This window comes from Octopus sinensis, linkage group LG26 (assembly GCF_006345805.1).
Source record: "Octopus sinensis linkage group LG26, ASM634580v1, whole genome shotgun sequence".
NCBI lineage: Eukaryota > Metazoa > Mollusca > Cephalopoda > Octopoda > Octopodidae > Octopus > Octopus sinensis.
In genome coordinates this window covers 15,598,283-15,616,763 of record NC_043022.1, presented here as the reverse complement: position 1 = coordinate 15,616,763, position 18,481 = coordinate 15,598,283, and the positions used below count along the sequence as shown (strand labels likewise).

Genomic DNA, 18,481 nt, shown 5'->3' with positions numbered 1-18,481 from the left:
GGTGTCATAACATCCGACAACCCAAGTTTTGCGACACATTCTTCCAACATTGTTCTTGCTATTGAAGAACAAGCTTTCATCAATCTCCACTATACGATCCGGACCACCAATAGGAGTTTTGTCCTGCAGCAGTTTTGCCGGACAAACATCTCTACAGAACTGGCACCACTGAACGGCAGTTTTTTTTTTATATCAATGCAGTTCATTCTTGCAGATATCGTCACAGACAATTCGAAAATAAAATCGAACACTAAATGAAAAATTACATATAACGGCAGCTTATAGTTTTCTGTAAATGCCCCTTTCCTGATGGAAAGAGGTTTTTTTCTTTACATTTAGCGCACTTTCTGTTGACAAACCCGTCAATAGAACGACTAGAATTTTGGAAATTCATCGAATGTTTGCAAGCACACGTTTTTTCGTTGGCAATATGTTTTGTCTTCAGATAATCTATAATGTTCTCTGGTGCAAGGTACAGTAAAAGTTCCAATCTGGGTGTACACAATGTAAAATAAATTCGGAAAAATAGCAACAGCTCCTTTTTAAGGGTACAAATATTGTCAAGAAGAAGATGATGATTGTTGCTGATGGGATGGTTGTGGTAGCTTCTTGATTTCAATTAGAGTTTACGGAAATAATGTACGAACTTGTGCGATGTTAATGCTTCGAATTCTATATTTAATTGTGATAATGAAGCAATGGGTTCGGTCCTTACCGCCAAAATATATATATATCTTGCAAAAGGACCCACACACACACACACACATACACACACCAAAACAATTTCAGAAGCATAGCAACAGTTGCTTCTTGTTGTGAAGATGATGATAATGATATGGGATGATGATGATGATGATGATGATGATGAGATGATGATGATGATGATGATGATGATGATGATGATGACGATGATGATGATGATGATGATGATGATGATGACGACGATGATGATGATGATGATGATGATGATGATGACGACGACGACGACGACGATGATGATGATGATTGTTGCTGATGGTTCACACACACACACACAACCACACACATTTGCACATAGGGTCCCGTAAATAAACATAGATGAAGTCCCGTTTTGGAAGTATGTTCCTAATGCATTCCAAAACCGAGTTGTTGATTTTCACGTGTGGGGTGTCAAAAGATTCAGTACTATTTCCACTACTAACTAAACTTTATTTTCATTGACATATTTGAATTACAATAATTTAAAATTATAATTTTTTCCCCAGACATCATGATGAAGTCACATTTTCTATACGAGTCAAAGGCGGCGAGTTGGCAGAACCGTTAGCGCGTCGGGCGAAATGCTTAGCGGTATTTCGGCTGCCGTTACGTTCTGAGTTCAAATTCCGCCGAGGTCGACTTCGCCTTTCATCCTTTCGGGGTCGATAAATTAAGTACCAGTTACGCACTGGGGTCGATGTAATCGACTTAATACCTTTGTCTGTCCTTGTTTGTCCCCTCTATGTTTAGCCCCTTGTGGGTAATAAAGAAATAGGTATTTCGTCAGCCGTTACGTCCTGAGTTCAAATTCCGCCGAGGTCGATTTTGCCTTTCATCCTTTCGGGGTGGATTAAATAAGTACCAGTTACGCACTGGGGTCGATATCATCGACTTAAACCCCTTTGTCTGTCCTTGTTTGTCTCCTCTGTGTTTAGCCCCTTGTGGGTAGTAAAGAAATAATGTATGAGTGCGTGTGCGCGCGCGTATGTGTGTGTGTGTGTGTATATATATGTACGTGTGTGTGTATGTGTGTGTGTGTGTATGCGTGTGGAAAGAGAGAGTCATAGAGAGTTATCTCCCCTTAGATAATTAATTCACCGGCGGCGCTGTCGATGCTTCTGTTGCTATGACAGCAAATGTAGTTTGAATGGGTTTGCAAAGATAATAAATAACAACAACAACAACAACAATCATCATCGTTGGAGACGTTGCCACGGAGAGAGTCTGACCTGTGAGGATGGAGGACGATACTCTGAAGTCTTCGAGGACAAGTAATATTCTGGGATGTTTCTATTCTGGGGGTTTTCTATGGATCTCTGTGTATGTGTGTATGTATGTATGTATGTATGTATGTATGTATGTATGTATGTTTGTATATATGTATGTATGTTTGTATGTATGTATGTATGTATGTATGTATGCATGTATGTTTGTATATATGTATGTATGTTTGTATGTATGTATTATGTTTGTATGTTTGTATATATGTATGTATGTTTGTATGTATGTATGTATGTATGTATGCATGTATGTTTGTATATATATGTATGTATGTGTGTATGTATGTATGTATGTATGTTTGTATTTATGTTTGTATGTATGTATGTATGTGTGTATGTTTGTATGTATGTATGTCTGTATGTTTGTATGTATGTACATATGTATGTTTGTATGTTTGTATGTATGTATGTATGTATGTTCGTATGTATATATGTATGCATATATGGGTGTGTGTGCATATGGGCATGTAGGTATTTAGATATTTGTGCGTGTGTTTGTATATTTATATGTATCTCTCTTTGTCTCTATCTATATACATACATACAAACGTGTGTGTATATATATATATATATGCATTCAAAATGTGACCTCGTGTGTACCGTTGGCGATTTTTTTTCCTCTGTCTTCCCTTCTCTGGACCTTACCTTTTTCTATGTTTCCGACAAAGAGCTCCGCTCGAAATGTTAAACCCTGTTTCTTTCCTGAGCGTCCAATAATACTATATTTGTTCCACGTTGTTGTGTTTTTTGTGCTTTCTTGTTTAGATAACTATTATGTATGTATATATAAACATAATATATATATATATATCTATATATATATATATATATATATATATACATAAATAGTTTATATATATATATATATATATATATATATATATATATACATACATAAATAGTTAATATATATATATATATATATATATATAATATATATACATACATAAATAGTTAATATATATATATAGATTATATATATATATATATATATATATATAATATATATATACATACAATAAATAGTTAATATATATATATATATATATACTCTTTTAGTTGTTCAGTCATTTGACTGCAGCCATGCTGTAGGACTTATTCTTTGTAAGCCTAGTACTTATGCTATCGATCTCTTTTGCCAAACCGCTAAGTTACGGGGACGTAAACACACCACCATCCGTTGTCAAGCAATGTTGGAGGGGCAAACACAGACACACAAACATATACACACACACACACACACACACACACACACACACACACACACACACACACACACATGCATGTACACATATGTACATGCATGCATATATATATGTGTGTGTGTGTGTTCCTGTAAAGTTCCTGGCTTTAAGGGTGTTGCAAAAGACAGGTTGTGGGCCCAAACTTCAGAATTCTTTTACAGGATTTAAAGAACTGAAGGGCCAATACAATAAGTGTGAACCTGAGGGGGGAATATATTGAATAAAATCATAATTAACTGGTCCTCCTGTATTTTCTTCTGGGGCCAGTGCGGATTCCCAGCATTACCCATGGGAGTTGGTCGATCCAAGCCAGGAACTTTCCAGTCCCTTTCCTAATAAATATATGGTATGTGTGTGTATAAAGAGAGAGTGTTAGGGGAGCACTTAACATAACTAAATAAGTTCACTTTATAATCATGTCAATCATGAAACCATGGGTTCAGTCCCTCTGCAAAGCACCCTGGGTCGATTGTGTTTCACTACACGCCATCCCTTCTGTGTGGAACTGAGCTGACAGAAACTGTAGCTAAATGAGCCTCACTTGAGCTTTGTAGTGTCTCGGTAATACTTCGTGGCTGAAGAGTCTTCTGGTTTTGAAGAGAAAAGCCATTTTTTGAGATGCGGTTCTAGCTAGGTTAACGATATGCTTGGCCATGGAAAATCACACACTTTATATTTGTCCTTATTCTATTTCATGTCCATTGTCTGGAAATCTTTTGTCACACACCTGTGACCTCTTCAGTGACACCCTCTGCCCTCCTGTAACCTCCTGCTCCACTTAGTCCATTCTGGGAGAATGGACTAAACAGAGCAGAAGCACACATGAGGATGGAAAGTGTCGCTGAAGAAGTCACAGATGTGTGACAAAAATTGACTATCCCAAAATACAACATTATATTACTCTATATATATATATTCCGTGCTGGTGGCACGTAAAAAACACCATCCGACCGTGGCCGTTTGCCAGCCTCATCTGGCACCTGTGCCAGTGGAACGTAAAAAGCACACACTACACTCATGGAGTGGTTGGCGTTAGGAAGGGCAGCCAGCCGTAGAAACATTGCCAGACGCTAAACGATGATGATGATGATGATGATGATGATATATATATTTCTTTACTAACACATCTGTTTGTTGTCTACACCACCTGTCTTCGTCTTTTGTTTTTTGTGAATTCCCCCTATATATATATATATATATATATATATATATATATATATATATATATATATATATATATATTATATATATATATATACATATATATACCAGAGTAAACACATAAATGTGAAACAAGGTGGAAAAAAGAGTACTCAAATACCAGAGGTAGAGTAATATGCTTTATTTAAAAGCAGCAGAAATTTAACAAAAGCTGTTACTTGGAGTTTCACGTTCCCGTTCGTCGGACAGTTTGTTAAAATAGAACCGAATTCTATTTTAACAAAAACTGTCTGAGTTTTATATATATATATATATATATATATATATATATGTATATATATATGTGTATATATATGTATATATATATGTATATATATATATGTATATGTGTATATAGATATATGTATATATATATGTGTATATATATATATGTATGTATATATGTGTATATATGTATATATATGTGTATATATATATGTATGTATATATATGTGTATATATGTATATATATGTATGTATATATATATATATATATTATATATATATATATAATTATATATATATATATAATATATTATATATATATATATATATTTATATATATATATATTATATAATGCTGATATATTTTTCTTTATCAGGTGATTCGTCATATCCCAAGAACCCCTTCAAGATGGCAATCGATGCAGACATTTTTGAACTCCGCGAAAAAGAGAGGATGATCAAAAACGAAGTGAGTAAAAAGCTTTGGCAATATCTAAAAGTCCGCTGCCAATGGCTGGGAGGACAACTGCGAGAACCATGATGAGGATATTTCTTGCGAGTCGCAACGACAAAAAATGTCTTTGTAATGCAAGGAAAAAATTGTATGGATCGAGTTAACTCCCTTGCACTGTAACTTGAAAGCTCCAGGGTGGACAACTTATTATATAATTCGTTTCTACTCTAGGCGCAAGGCCCGAAATTTTTAGGGAGGGGACCAATCGATTAAGCCGACCTCAGTACGCGACTGGTACTTAATTCATCGACCTCGAACAGATGAAAAGCAAAGTCGATCTCGGTGGAATTTGAACTCAGAACATAAAGACAGACGAAATATCGCTAAGCATTTCGCCCGGTGCGCTAACGTTTCTTCCAGTTCGCCGCCTTAACAACTCGTTATAATTGTTACGGAACGAGTGTTCGGGTGTACAAATGTTTCATAATGTAGTTGTATATATGTATGTATATATAAGGCAGCGAGCTGGCAGAAATGTTAGCGCGCCGGACGAAATGCTCAGCAGTATTTCATCCGCCGCTACGTTCTGAGTTCAAATTCCGCCGAGGTCGACTTTACCTTTCATCCTTTCTGCGTCGATTAAATAAGTACCAGTTACGCACTGGGTCGATGTAATCGAATTAATACGTAAGTCTGGCCTTGTTTGTCCCCTCTATGTTTAGCCCCGTGTGGGCATTAAAGAAATATATATATATATATATATATATATATATATATATATATAATATATATATACAAAAATAAGAAAATGGAGAAATACATCTAAATCAAAATCAGTTACCAGATAATACTCAATGACTTACTTTATTATACCACCACATAAGAAACTATAGGGTTAAACATAAAAAAAGTAGAGCAAAACAGTGTACATAAAGGAGTATACAACCCCTATCTCAATTTGTATATATATATATATATATATATATATACAGTAATGCTTCGATATGCAGGTTAATTTGTTCCTGGAGACTGCTTATAAAACCCAAAACCGCGAAGCTGAGCAATAATTTCCCATAGTAGTAATGTTATGAACCATTATTATAGTTCCCAGAAGAAAAGTTTTATCTATAAGATTTCTTATACTCGTAATTAAATGGCAATAAAACAACAGCAAATTGTAAAGAATATTTTATGCAAAGTGGAAAGAATGTCAAAAGGATTTACAATAGAAAATATTATTGTTATTATAATCGTTTTCTGAATTGTTTTTCCTCACATAAGATTCGTGCACAACATCACTTGTAGATACAATCTCTGATTCACGCGGACTTGTAGAGTTCTTTTTAAAAACCAAGTGTAGAGTTTTTTGCTTAGAAGAAGCTTTTTTTGTTTTTTCCGCTTTCTATAAATTTCTCGGCAGCATTTGTTATGGTAGTAGAAATTTTTGCAGTTTGTTCAAATTTTGGATCTTGTGCTAGAAAAATAAAACTCGTAAACCCAGGGTCTTGTAAAACATATCCCCATAAAATGAGGTATTACTGTATATATATATATATATGTGTGTGTGTGTGTATGTATGTATATGTATGTATGTATGTATGTGTGTATGTATATATATATATGTGTGTGTGTGTGTGTGTGTGTATATATAGGATGGAGTTTCCCGTTGGTTTCAGTGTATGAAGATCCGACAGCCTACACTTTCTTTGATGGACTGGCGTCCCGTCCGGCTGGGGGGTACACATATGCCATAGAAACTGGGAAGCCAGGCCCATGAGCCTGGCTAGGCTTGAAAAGGGTGCATAAAAAAAAAATATATATATATATACATACATACACACACACACACACATATATATACATACATATGACAGGCTTCTTTCAGTTTCCGTCTACCAAATCCACTCACAAGGCTTTTGTCAGCCTGAGGCTGTAATAGAAGACACTTGCCCAAGGTGCCAAGCTGTGGGACTGAACCTTAATCCATGTGGTTGGGAAGTAAACTTGTTAAGCACACAGCCACACTTGCACCTGTGTGTGTCTTCGTATTTTTACACAATCAACCTGAAATTAATTTTTAAGGTGTCATGTACTCAATACCTGTATCCATTGTCGTTGGTCTCCAGGAGAGGTTGAAACAGAAGAACCTGAAGATCCACCAGAAGGTCACGTATGCACACAAGATCAAATCCCACAAAAGAATTACCATGAAACCAGATGAGGACCTGGAAGAAGAGGGAGAAGAAGAAGAAAGCAAATCCGTCAAAGATGATTCCCAGTTCACCATTGCCATTACGAAAGGTGGGTAACGACAACTGTTTTAAATGGTGTTTTTTTCTCTTTTTTTTTTGTTATTTGGACATTTGAGTGTGTGTGTGTGTTTGTGTGTTTATATATATTAGTGTGTGTGTGTGTGTGTATATATATATATGAATGTGTGTATGTGCATGAGTGTTTATATATATTAGCATGTGTATATATGAATGAGTGTTTATATATATATATATACACTACCGTCAGAAATTAATTAGCACCCTTGATTTGCTCTTCACTCAAGGTATGTGCTGTCACCTAGTGGCCATATCTCGAACTATTGCTTTGTTGCGAGTTCACTGTTGCGCAGAACGATGACGTAACTTTGTTTGCAGAGCAGTTTGAGAGTCTACAGCCTTATGATGTTGACATAGCAGTGCAACAAATTGGAGTGCGGATGCAGACAAATCTTCCTTTGTTTAATAGATATAGGTAGCACCTCGCAAGGACCGAAATCACACCATACTAAGTTTTCTCATCGCGTGAGACGTTTTGAACAGCTCATAGGTTAATTGATTTAACCTATTTAATGTAGAAATTTGAGAAGTGCTAATTAATTTCTGACGCAAGTGTATATATATATATTAGTGTGTGATTATATGAATGAGTGTGTGTGCGTGTGTTGTGTGTGTGCATGAGTGTGAGAGATTTGTGCATGTGAAGTGGACATTAAAACGATGATGATGCCCTTCCTAATGCCAACCACTCCAAGAGTGTAGTGGGTGCTTTTACTGCCATGCCACCGGCACAAGGGCCAGTCAGGTGGTACTGGCAACGGCCATGCTCAAATGATGTTTTTCACATTCCACTGGCACATGTGCCAGTAAGGTGACACCGGCAGCGATCACGCTCAAATGGTGCTTTTTATGTGCCACTGGCATGGAAGCCAATCCGTGGCTCTGGTAACAATCACGCTTGGATGTACTTTTAATGTTCCGCTGGCATGAGTACCAATCAGGCATTACTGTCATTGGCCGCATCAGCAATTTTGACGACAGGCTTCTTTCAGTTTCCGTCTACCAAATCCACTCACAAGGCTTTGGTCAACCCGAGGCTATAGTAGAAGACACTTGCCCAAGGTGCCACGCAGTGGAACTGAACCTGAAACCATGTGGTTGAGAAGCAAGCTTCTTACCACACAGCCACTCTTGTTTGTTTGTGTGTGTGTGTGTGTATTCACTTGCAAGATTTTGGTCAGCCCAGTACTTTGGTAGAAGACACTTACTCAAGATGTCACAAGGTGGGACTGAACCTGAAACCATGTGGCTGGAAAGCAAACCCATGGCTTACTTAGCCACACAGCCACATTTCTGCCTATAAAACTATATATTATATACACCCATCTCTTGTTTTAATCAGGATTTTATTACAGAAAAGTACAGTATTATACGTGCCATTTTTATGGTGTGTTGGCACTGGCTCAACAAACAGAACTGTCTTTCTTTCAGTTGTGTCAAAGACTTTCAAGAATGGACAGAACAATGAATGAATGTTTCTTGCACCAAGGACTTGACTTTACCATATGTTACATTATGTTTAATTTAGGCCGAGGTGGACCGTGCTAGATAAGTGTGACAGTGGCTTAGGCATGATAACATCTGAAATAGAGTAGCTGGCCTACTTTTACGTTTATTACCCACCACCACCACCAGTACCCCCATCACCACCATATATAAATTTACACGCACACACAATACATACGTGTGTATATATATATATATATATATTATATATATAGATAGATAGATAGATAGATAGATAGATATATATATATTATATATATATATATATAATATATATACATACACCACACATATATATATATATACATACACACACATATATATATATATACAGAATACATACATACATATATACATACATAAATATAAATATATATATATATTATATATATATTATATATATATATATAGATATATATCATATATATACATATATATAGATAGATATATACATACATACATACATAATATATATATATATATACACATATATAGATAGATAGATATATACATACATATATACATACATACACATGCATTTACATATATATATGCATGTATGTATATATATATATATATGTATGAGTATACACACACACACACACCCACACATACGCAATATTTGATATTTACAGAATGGAAATCAATGCATTTGATTCTAAAGACATCTCTGTTTGATATTCTTAGACACACCTGTGCATGTGGTGTGTGTGTGTGTGTGTGTATTTGTGTGTGTGTGTGTGTGTGTAACTTGATATGAAAGACCTACTTGTCTGTGTGTCTATGTTTGGAAACATACAATGCATATGTATGCGTTTGTGTCTCCGTGTGTGTGTGTGTGTGTGTGTTGATATGAATGGATTGTTTGTCCTTGTTTCAATTGCCTATGTTTGTGTATGGATGCGTGTCTTTGTGGTTTTATAGACATTTATACGCAAGTGTGTGTATGACAAAAGTGTGTGTATGACAAACATCCAGCGTACAAGAAACTTCTGGTTCAATATCCTCAAGTGATTCTTGGTGTTGATGGGGATGATAACAACCCTTTCTACTCTAGGCACAAGGCCTGAAATTTTGGGGGGTGATATGTGCATCTCTGATCAGAAGCAGAAGTAATGGGGGAGCATCATAGCCATGTGTTGAGAGGGATTCTTTGGGGTTTGAATAATTCACCTCTGGAAACATGGGTGTTTCGTTCAACATCCTTAAACAACTCTTATTCAGGGACCTTTTGAGCGGAATGGGTTACTCGACCTGAAGAAAATTCTAACTGGGCCCCCACTTGCAAGGTCATTCTCTGTTTATCTTGATATGAGATCACCATGTCGCGCACATATGGTTGTGATGCATGTGCCTGGTGTACCCTTAACAGACAGGTATTCACGATGGGTACACTGGGCTTCAGATATTTGTACTCCAGTGTCACTTTTAATGGCATGCTCTGCTCTCTCACTCAATAATAATAATAATGTACCAGGCAGTGGCTCTCATGGCTTCTGATCTGAACTGATTGGAAGTGTTATCATGTACATTGTTTTGTCTTGGTATAAAAGATGGCCTACAGCAAATATTCTGCTCAATACCACAGATTTGCTTGTCAGTTGTTTGACCATAACTCAATAATAATAATAATAATCTTATTGTTCCTTTACCTTAGGGAGGATTAACGTCAATCCTTAAATAATAATAATAATAATAATAATAATAATGATAATTTAACAAAACTGTTATCTTTTTCTATTTAATTTTTTTTATTTCTGATTTTATTTCATTGTAATTCCTTGTAAAAACTATTTTCTCTGCTGACCAGATCGAAGATTTGAAAGAGAAACCATCGGTGAATATATTTCCAAGAAGAGAGAGATGTTTCGTGTCCAGGTTTGTTGCTTCTACACACATTCTACCCTTCTCATGGGCGTAACTGAAGGATAAGTCAACTAGGAATACAGGGAGACCGGCCATGTAGTTTATCATCATCATCACCATCATCATCATAATTATTTAACATCTTTGCTCCGTGTGGCATGAAGTGGATGGTCTGATCAAATCCAATGGACCTAAACCAGTGGTTCTTAGCCATGGGTCTCAACCATCTTTCCAGTGGCCCCTAATAGTTTTCCCTCTATAAATACAGTAGACTTTTCTCTGACAGGCTTGTGTTTTATATTTTTGGTGTGGCCCCTTACAGAAAACCAGGTTTTGGATCCAGCCTGGATATTAAAATGGTTGAGAACCATCGGTCTAAGAACACCCTTGTGCTCCTTTAATGTCTGCTTTGGCCCTTCCTGGGCACCAACTGGTTTCAGAAGGCAGTGGGGGTGCTCTTCCATGCCTCCTCCAGCACCGGTGGGGGTTGTCATGCAGCTCACAAGACAACGAAAAGCAAGGGGGGGGAGCAGGTTATGCTAGGAAATAAGGGGTCCGAGTAGGAGAGAAGGGGTCAGAGCTGGTTATTGTGGAGGAGCTGTATGACTACTCACATTCAAAAGAGAAGATGAGACTGTTCTTCAGGAACTGCAATGTCATCATCACCATCATCATCATCGTTTAATGTCTGCTTTCTATGCTGGCGTGGGGTGGATGGTTTGACTGAGGACTAGGGGGCCAGAAGGCTGCACCAGCTCTTATAATAATCTTGCCCTCAGATAATATTGAACCTTTCATAAACACTATTGCTCTCTTAACTCTTTTGTTTCCCTATTTCTGTTGAGATGCTCTGTGTTTCTTTCAATTAATTTTAAATATAACAAAGAATTTAATAAAATAAACTTAGTTAGGCGCAGGAGTGGCTGTGTGGTAAGTAGCTTGCTAACCAACCACATGGTTCCGGGTTCAGTCACACCGCGTGGCATCTTGGGCAAGTGTCTTCTGCTATAGCCCCGGGCCGACCAATGCCTTGTGAGTGGATTTGGTAGACGGAAACTGAAAGAAGCCTGTCGTATATATATATATATATGTATGTGTTTGTGTGTCTGTGTTTGTCCCCCTAGCATTGCTTGACAACCGATGCTGGTGTGTTTACGTCCTCATCACTTAGCGGTTCGGCAAAAGAGACCGATAGAATAAGTACTGGGCTTACAAAGAATTAGTCCCGGGGTCGATTTGCTCGACTAAAGGTGGTGCTCCAGCATGGCCGCAGTCAAATGACTGAAACAAGTAAAAGAGTAAAAGAGAGAGTTATCATGAAGCTAGTGTTAGGAACATAAATTGTGACTAAGGTTTGGTGGAAGATTTTAATTCAAAACTTATGAAAACAAGATATTTGTATTACAGAGCCAGAGGCAGTTTCAGCCGGGTTGGTATTAAAAGGGCTAAAATATATGACATCACTTTCATAATATGCCTAAATGTATGTCACAGTTCTGCAAGGTATTCACACACCTGTGACATATTGATACACACTCCTTTCCGGAGAATTTGATAGGGATGGAAACCATGATAACACGGATACATACATACAAACATACATACGTATGCACATACATACATACATATATTATATATATATATATATATAATTATATTTACACTCACACACACACACACACAAATATGCGAACATTAGCAAAATATTCGTTGTGTTGTTCTAGACAATAATAGATTTTATTGTAGCCTTGGATTGCAGGTATGTTGGGTGGGTTGGCGGGTGGGAGGGTGGGGGTCGTTGATGTCGATTCGTATTCCCTACTGGGACATGTTAGGTATGAACACACCCAGACACACTTATATACACACATATATACACAGCCAGATGCGTGTATATACATATACACATGACTCAGAGTGTATACAGATATTGTGTTTTATCTTTTATTCTTTTGCTTCTGTTCAGTCAGTTGACCATGGCCATGCTGGGGCAGCTTGAGGAATTTTTAGTCGTGTGATTCAACACCGAGGACTTTTTTTTCTTTAGCTTGGTACTTATTCTATCAATTATTTTTGCTGAACTGCTAAGTGGTGGGGGGACAAATACTGTCACAAACACACACACACACATACACACACTCACACACACTCACACACACATACACATATGCACACACTCACACACACACATATACACACACACTCACACACACACATACACACACACTCACACATACACACACACAGACACTCACACACACATACACAGACACTCACACACACACACTCACACACACTCACATACACACACACTCACACACACACATACACACACTCACACACACATACACACACACACTCGCACACACACACACACACATACACACACTCACACACACACTCACACACACACATACACTCACACACATATGATGGGCTCCTTTCACTTTCACATCCACTCATAAGGCTTTGGTTAGCCCAGGGTTATGATAGAAGACACTTGGCCCAAGATGCTACGCAGTGGGACTGAACCCGGAACCATGTGGTTCAGAAGGAAACCTCTTACCACACAGCCGTGCCTGTGCCATTGATAATACTAATATTTCAAATGTTAGGAAAGACATTTTATGTATTTCAGACACATAGAATCCTCCAACAGGCAATTAGTACAAGGGAGATAACTATTTCTTCATAATATTTGGTGGGATCAGAGGTCTGGAGTAGAAATTAAAGAATAAAGGAGATACATGAAGAATGCATAGTTTTATTTATTAGATTTACTCTTTTACTCTTTTACTTGTTTCAGTCATTTGACTGCGGCCATGCTGGAGCACCGCCTTTAGTCATGCAACTCGACCCCGGGTCATTCTTTGTAAGCCCAGTACTTATTTTATCGGTCTCTTTTGCCGAACCGCTAAGTGACGGGGACATAAACACACCAGCATCGGTTGTCAAGCAATGCTAGGGGGACAAACTCAGACACATAGACATACACACACAAACATATATATATACATATATACGACAGGCTTCTTTCAGTTTCCGTCTACCAAATCCACTCACAAGGCTCTGGTCAGCCCGAGGCTATAGTAGAAGACACTTGCCCAAGGTGCCACGCAGTGGGACTGAACCCGGAATATTTGTTTATTTATTTATTTTGCTTAGTTATTGTGAAAAATCTTAAAATTTCTGGTCTGCGGCAAGAGTGTGGAGTACCGTTTCATTCTTTTTAGAAATCCTGATGCTCATTTATTGGTTTCAGTCTGTGGACTGTGCCCATGCTGGAGCACTGCCTTTAATGAGTTTAAGCTGACCATATTTCTGTCTGGTATTTGTTTTGTTGATTTCTATTTGTTGAATTGCTAAGTTATGACTATTTTTCTGTTTCTTTTTGTTTAATTTATGCAAAAGAACACACCTTGACACACTGGTTTACTTTGATAAATACAAACACAGACTACACACACACACATGCACATACATATGTGCACATGCTGGTAGTGGTGGTCACCATTAGGGTGATAGTGGGAATGTAGACAGTGGCAATGATGGTGGTGGTGGTGGTGGTGGTGGTAGTAGTTATGAAGGTAGAGGTAGTTGTAGTGTTGGTGGTGGTGGTGGTTGTGAGGGTGGTAGTGATGGTGGTGGTGGTGGTGGTGGTGGTGGTAGTGGTGGTGGTTGTGAGGGTGGTGCTGGTGGTTGTGGTGGTGGTGGTGGTGGTTGTGGTGGTGGTGCTGGTGGTGGTAGTGCTGGTTGTGGTGGTGGTGCTGGTGGTAGTGGTGGTGGTGGTTGAGAGGGTGGTGCTGGTGGTTGTGGTGGTGGTAGTGCTGGTTGTGGTGGTGGTGCTGGTGGTGGTTGTGAGGGTGGTGGTGATGGTGGTGGTGGTGGTGGTTGTGAGGGTGGTGCTGGTGGTGGTGGTGGTGGTGGTGGTGGTGCTGGTGGTGGTTGTGAGGGTGGTGCTGATTGTGGCGGTGGTGGTGGCGGTGGTGGTGTCAGCAATGATTAACGAAGTCTCTCCTCTCCGTTCCTCCGCCAGTATGCCATTGGTGTGATGCGACACGAGATGCGGAAGCTGGACGAAATCGCTCAGGCGGAAGAAAGGAAGCTGGAAATGGCGGAACAGTATTTGGAGGAAGATGCTTCCATGTTTGATGAATTCTTGAAGGAAAATGATAAGAGTTCTGTTGAAGCCATAAAGATGTAAGTGTTTTGATTGGGGAGAGGGGGGGAAGGAAAAGGAAAGAAGGAAGGAAGGAAGGGAGAAAGGGAGAGAGAGAGAGAGAGAGACAGACAGAAGAAGGAAGGAAGGAGGGAGAGAAAGAGAGAGACAGATGGAGAAAGAAAGAGAGACAGACAAAGAAAGGAAGGAAGGAGGGGGAGAGAGAAAGAAGGAAGGAAAGACGGAGAATGAAAGAGAGGGAAAGAAGGAAGGAAAGAAAGAAGGAAGGAAGGGAGAGAGAGACAGACAGAAGAAGGAAGGAAGGAAGGAGGGAGAGAGAGTGAAAGAGAGAAAGAAGGGAAGGAAAGAGAGGAAAGAAGGGAAGGAAAGAGAGAATGAATGAGAGAGAGAAAGGGAAAGGAGGAAAGAAAGAAAGAAGGAAGGAAAGAAGAAAATAAGTGAGAGAGAAAGGAAAGGAATAAGTTGTTTTTCTTTCTTTCCAAAATGGTGAAGAAGAATCGGAAGGATTCTTGCCTTGAATTGTCTTTGACTTTTTAAGTTTTTTTCTTCGAAGTCAACTCTGCCAGTTATTCTCCCAACTCTCTCTCTCTCTCTCTCTCTTTCTCTCCCCCCTCTCTCTCTCTCTTCATCTCTCTTTCTCCCTCTTTCTCTTTACCTCTCTCTCATGCTCTTAGTTTCTCTCTCTCTTTCTTTCTCTCACTTTCTTTGTCTTTCTCTTTTTGTCTCTCTCTTTGTCTTTCTTACTCTCTTCGTCTTTCTCTCACCCCATCTCTCCCTCTCTCTTTCACTCTCTCTCACTCTCTTTATCTTTCTATCTCTCATGCTCTTTGTCTCTCTCTCTCTCTTTACAGTAATTGCTTTTTGCTATTCATCTTCTCCTTTCGTCTTCTCTCCTGGTGCTGTATGAACATTTAATGTGGTTTTAGAGTCAAGTTTTGGCTGCTATTTCCAGCGTGGCGGTATCTCCTAGATACCCTAAATTTTAATTTTAATAATGATTATTACCTTTGAAGGTTTTTATTCCCATGCTGGCTACTTGATAAGTTCGATATCTAAATTAACGATCTTATCCTCATTTATATATATACATATATATATATATATATATATATATATAATTGCAGTGTGGAAGGTGTTTGTAAGCCATATAAGAAACACACAAAAGCTGTTCGATTCACTTCAACATTGTCAGATGCAGCACGGATTTTTGTCAGTGAACAGATCACGGTCTTAAAGCGACAAAAATATTTTGACAAATTAAACTAAATGTTGAAGTGAATTGAACGGCTTTTGTGTGTTTCTTAAATGGCTTATAAACACCTTCCACGCTGCAATTGTTTTCGTTTCAGCACACGATCTCAGATTAAATCACTTGCTATGCGAGTCCATCTCCGTAATATATATATATATATATATATATATATATATATACATAAAAGTAAATAAAAGGTACAACGAAGCACCGATATTTACTGGAAAATAGCGAACGTAATAAATACGACGCTAATGTATAGCTTCACTGCATATGTACTAGTAAAGATGCATGTGTGCAACAAACATGAAAAAAGTTGTCTTACCTCTAGGAAGAACATTTGAAAAATGAAAAACCTAGATAACGGATAATGCAGTACCAGTTTCAGATTCTTCAAAATACGTTTGCCAAACGTATATTTGATTTATCTTCATCAGCTGCATAAACCTCGACAATATTTCAAATGTTGCCACATCTATGCCAGTACACTCGTCTGAACGACAAAACGTTAACAGAACGAGAACAGTGAAGAAGTTTCAATGAAAATAGTAATGCAATACGAGAGTATTGCTTTCCAGTAAAGGATAGCCCGTGAGGGTAAAATTATACATAAAAGTAAATAAATGGTACAACGAAGCACCGATTTACTGGATGCACACACACACTTACCATGAGAATGATTTTTCCCCCAAAAATCACTGCACACAAAATTTATTAGCATTTCATATTCTTTCCACCCTTTATTGTTAATGAAATTGTTATTTAATGCATATTAACCCCTTTATCTATCTTAAAAGGGTCAAAGGACCTTCCCAAGCTAGGGGTTTTTTTTATGTGTCTTTGTCTTTGTCATCCCATGAATCTTTCTGAACTAATTTCTTGAAAATTACTCCAATTTCAGTGCTGAACAGGAAACGAAAGAAAAACTAGAGAAAGTTGCCGAAATCAAGAAGATCAATGCATCAATAATGTCACTAAAATCTGAAATATCAAAAGCTGAAGATACATTAAAGGAGTACAAGATATACAGGGACTTTCTGGAGAATCTTGCACCAGTGGTATGTCTATCTGCTTAAAGTAACTGAAATAAGTGTTAAATAAATAAGTGGGAAATAGAATGCCTTGTGAGTGAATTTGGTTGATGGAAACTATGCAGAAGCCCAGCATACATGTATATGTATGTTTGTCTTTTCTTTTATATCTTTTATCCTTTATTTGTTTCAGTCGTTAGACTGTGGCCATGCTAGGGCACCGCCTTGAAGGATTTTAGTTGAGTGAATCGACCCCATTATTTGTTTATATTTTTTAAGCTTGGTACTTATTTTATCAGTCACTTTTTGTTGGACTGCTAAGTCATGTGGATGTAAACACTACAATACTGGTTGTAAAGTGGTAGAGATAAACACAGATACACACACACACACACACACACACATACACACACGCGCACACACACTCATATATGATAGGCTTTTTTCTTTTAGTTTCTGTCTACCAAATCCAATCCCAAGACTTTGGTTGGCCCAAGGCTACAGTGTAAGACCCTTGTCCAAAGCTCCAGCATGGCCACAGTCAAATGACTGAAACAAACAAAGAACGTGTGAGTGTGTAGGTATGTAGGTATGTGGAGGCGCAATGGCCCAGTGGTTAGGGCAGCGGATTCGCGTCATAGGATCGCGGTTTCGATTCCCAGACCGGGCTTTGTGAGTTTTTATTGAGCGAAAACACCTAAAAGCTCCACGAGGCTCCAGCAGGGGATGGTGGTGATCCCTGCTGTACTCTTTCACCACAACTTTCTCTCACTCTTATTTCCTGTTTCTGTTGTACCTGTATTTCAAGGGGCCGGCCTTGTCACTCTCTGTGTCACGCTGAATATCGCCGAGAACTACGTTAAGGGTACACGTGTCTGTGGAGTGCTCAGCCACTTACACGTTAATTTCACGATCAGGCTGTTCCGTTGATCGGATCAACCGGAACCCTCGTCGTTGTAACCGACGGAGTGCTTCCATTCCATGTAGGTATGTTTATATTCACAAAGAATGAACTCATTATTGCCTCTAAATTCCTTCCCACTTCAGGAATGGCAGGAAGAAATAAAACAAAAACGGAAAGACCGGCGGCAACTGAGACATAAGAAGTCGATGCAACGGGACCAAACAAGCATTGAACAAGAAGAAAGCAAGATAAAGTAAGGAATCGCAGAAAC

General features: G+C 38.3%; 1 protein-coding gene across 1 annotated transcript in view; it reads left to right on the top strand.

Moving 5' to 3' along the window:
- The first annotated feature begins 1,838 nt into the window (after positions 1 to 1,838).
- LOC115224884 (cilia- and flagella-associated protein 100-like) overlaps positions 1,839 to 18,481 on the top strand; it is a 48,113-nt gene continuing 31,470 nt past the window's right edge. The window contains exons 1-7 of the mRNA XM_029795840.2: positions 1,839 to 2,009; positions 5,065 to 5,156; positions 7,268 to 7,442; positions 10,788 to 10,855; positions 14,880 to 15,043; positions 17,177 to 17,333; positions 18,354 to 18,463. Of these exons, the coding sequence (XP_029651700.1) occupies positions 1,976 to 2,009; positions 5,065 to 5,156; positions 7,268 to 7,442; positions 10,788 to 10,855; positions 14,880 to 15,043; positions 17,177 to 17,333; positions 18,354 to 18,463 (800 nt within the window). The 5' untranslated portion in view covers positions 1,839 to 1,975. The remainder of the gene's footprint in view (positions 2,010 to 5,064; positions 5,157 to 7,267; positions 7,443 to 10,787; positions 10,856 to 14,879; positions 15,044 to 17,176; positions 17,334 to 18,353; positions 18,464 to 18,481) is intronic.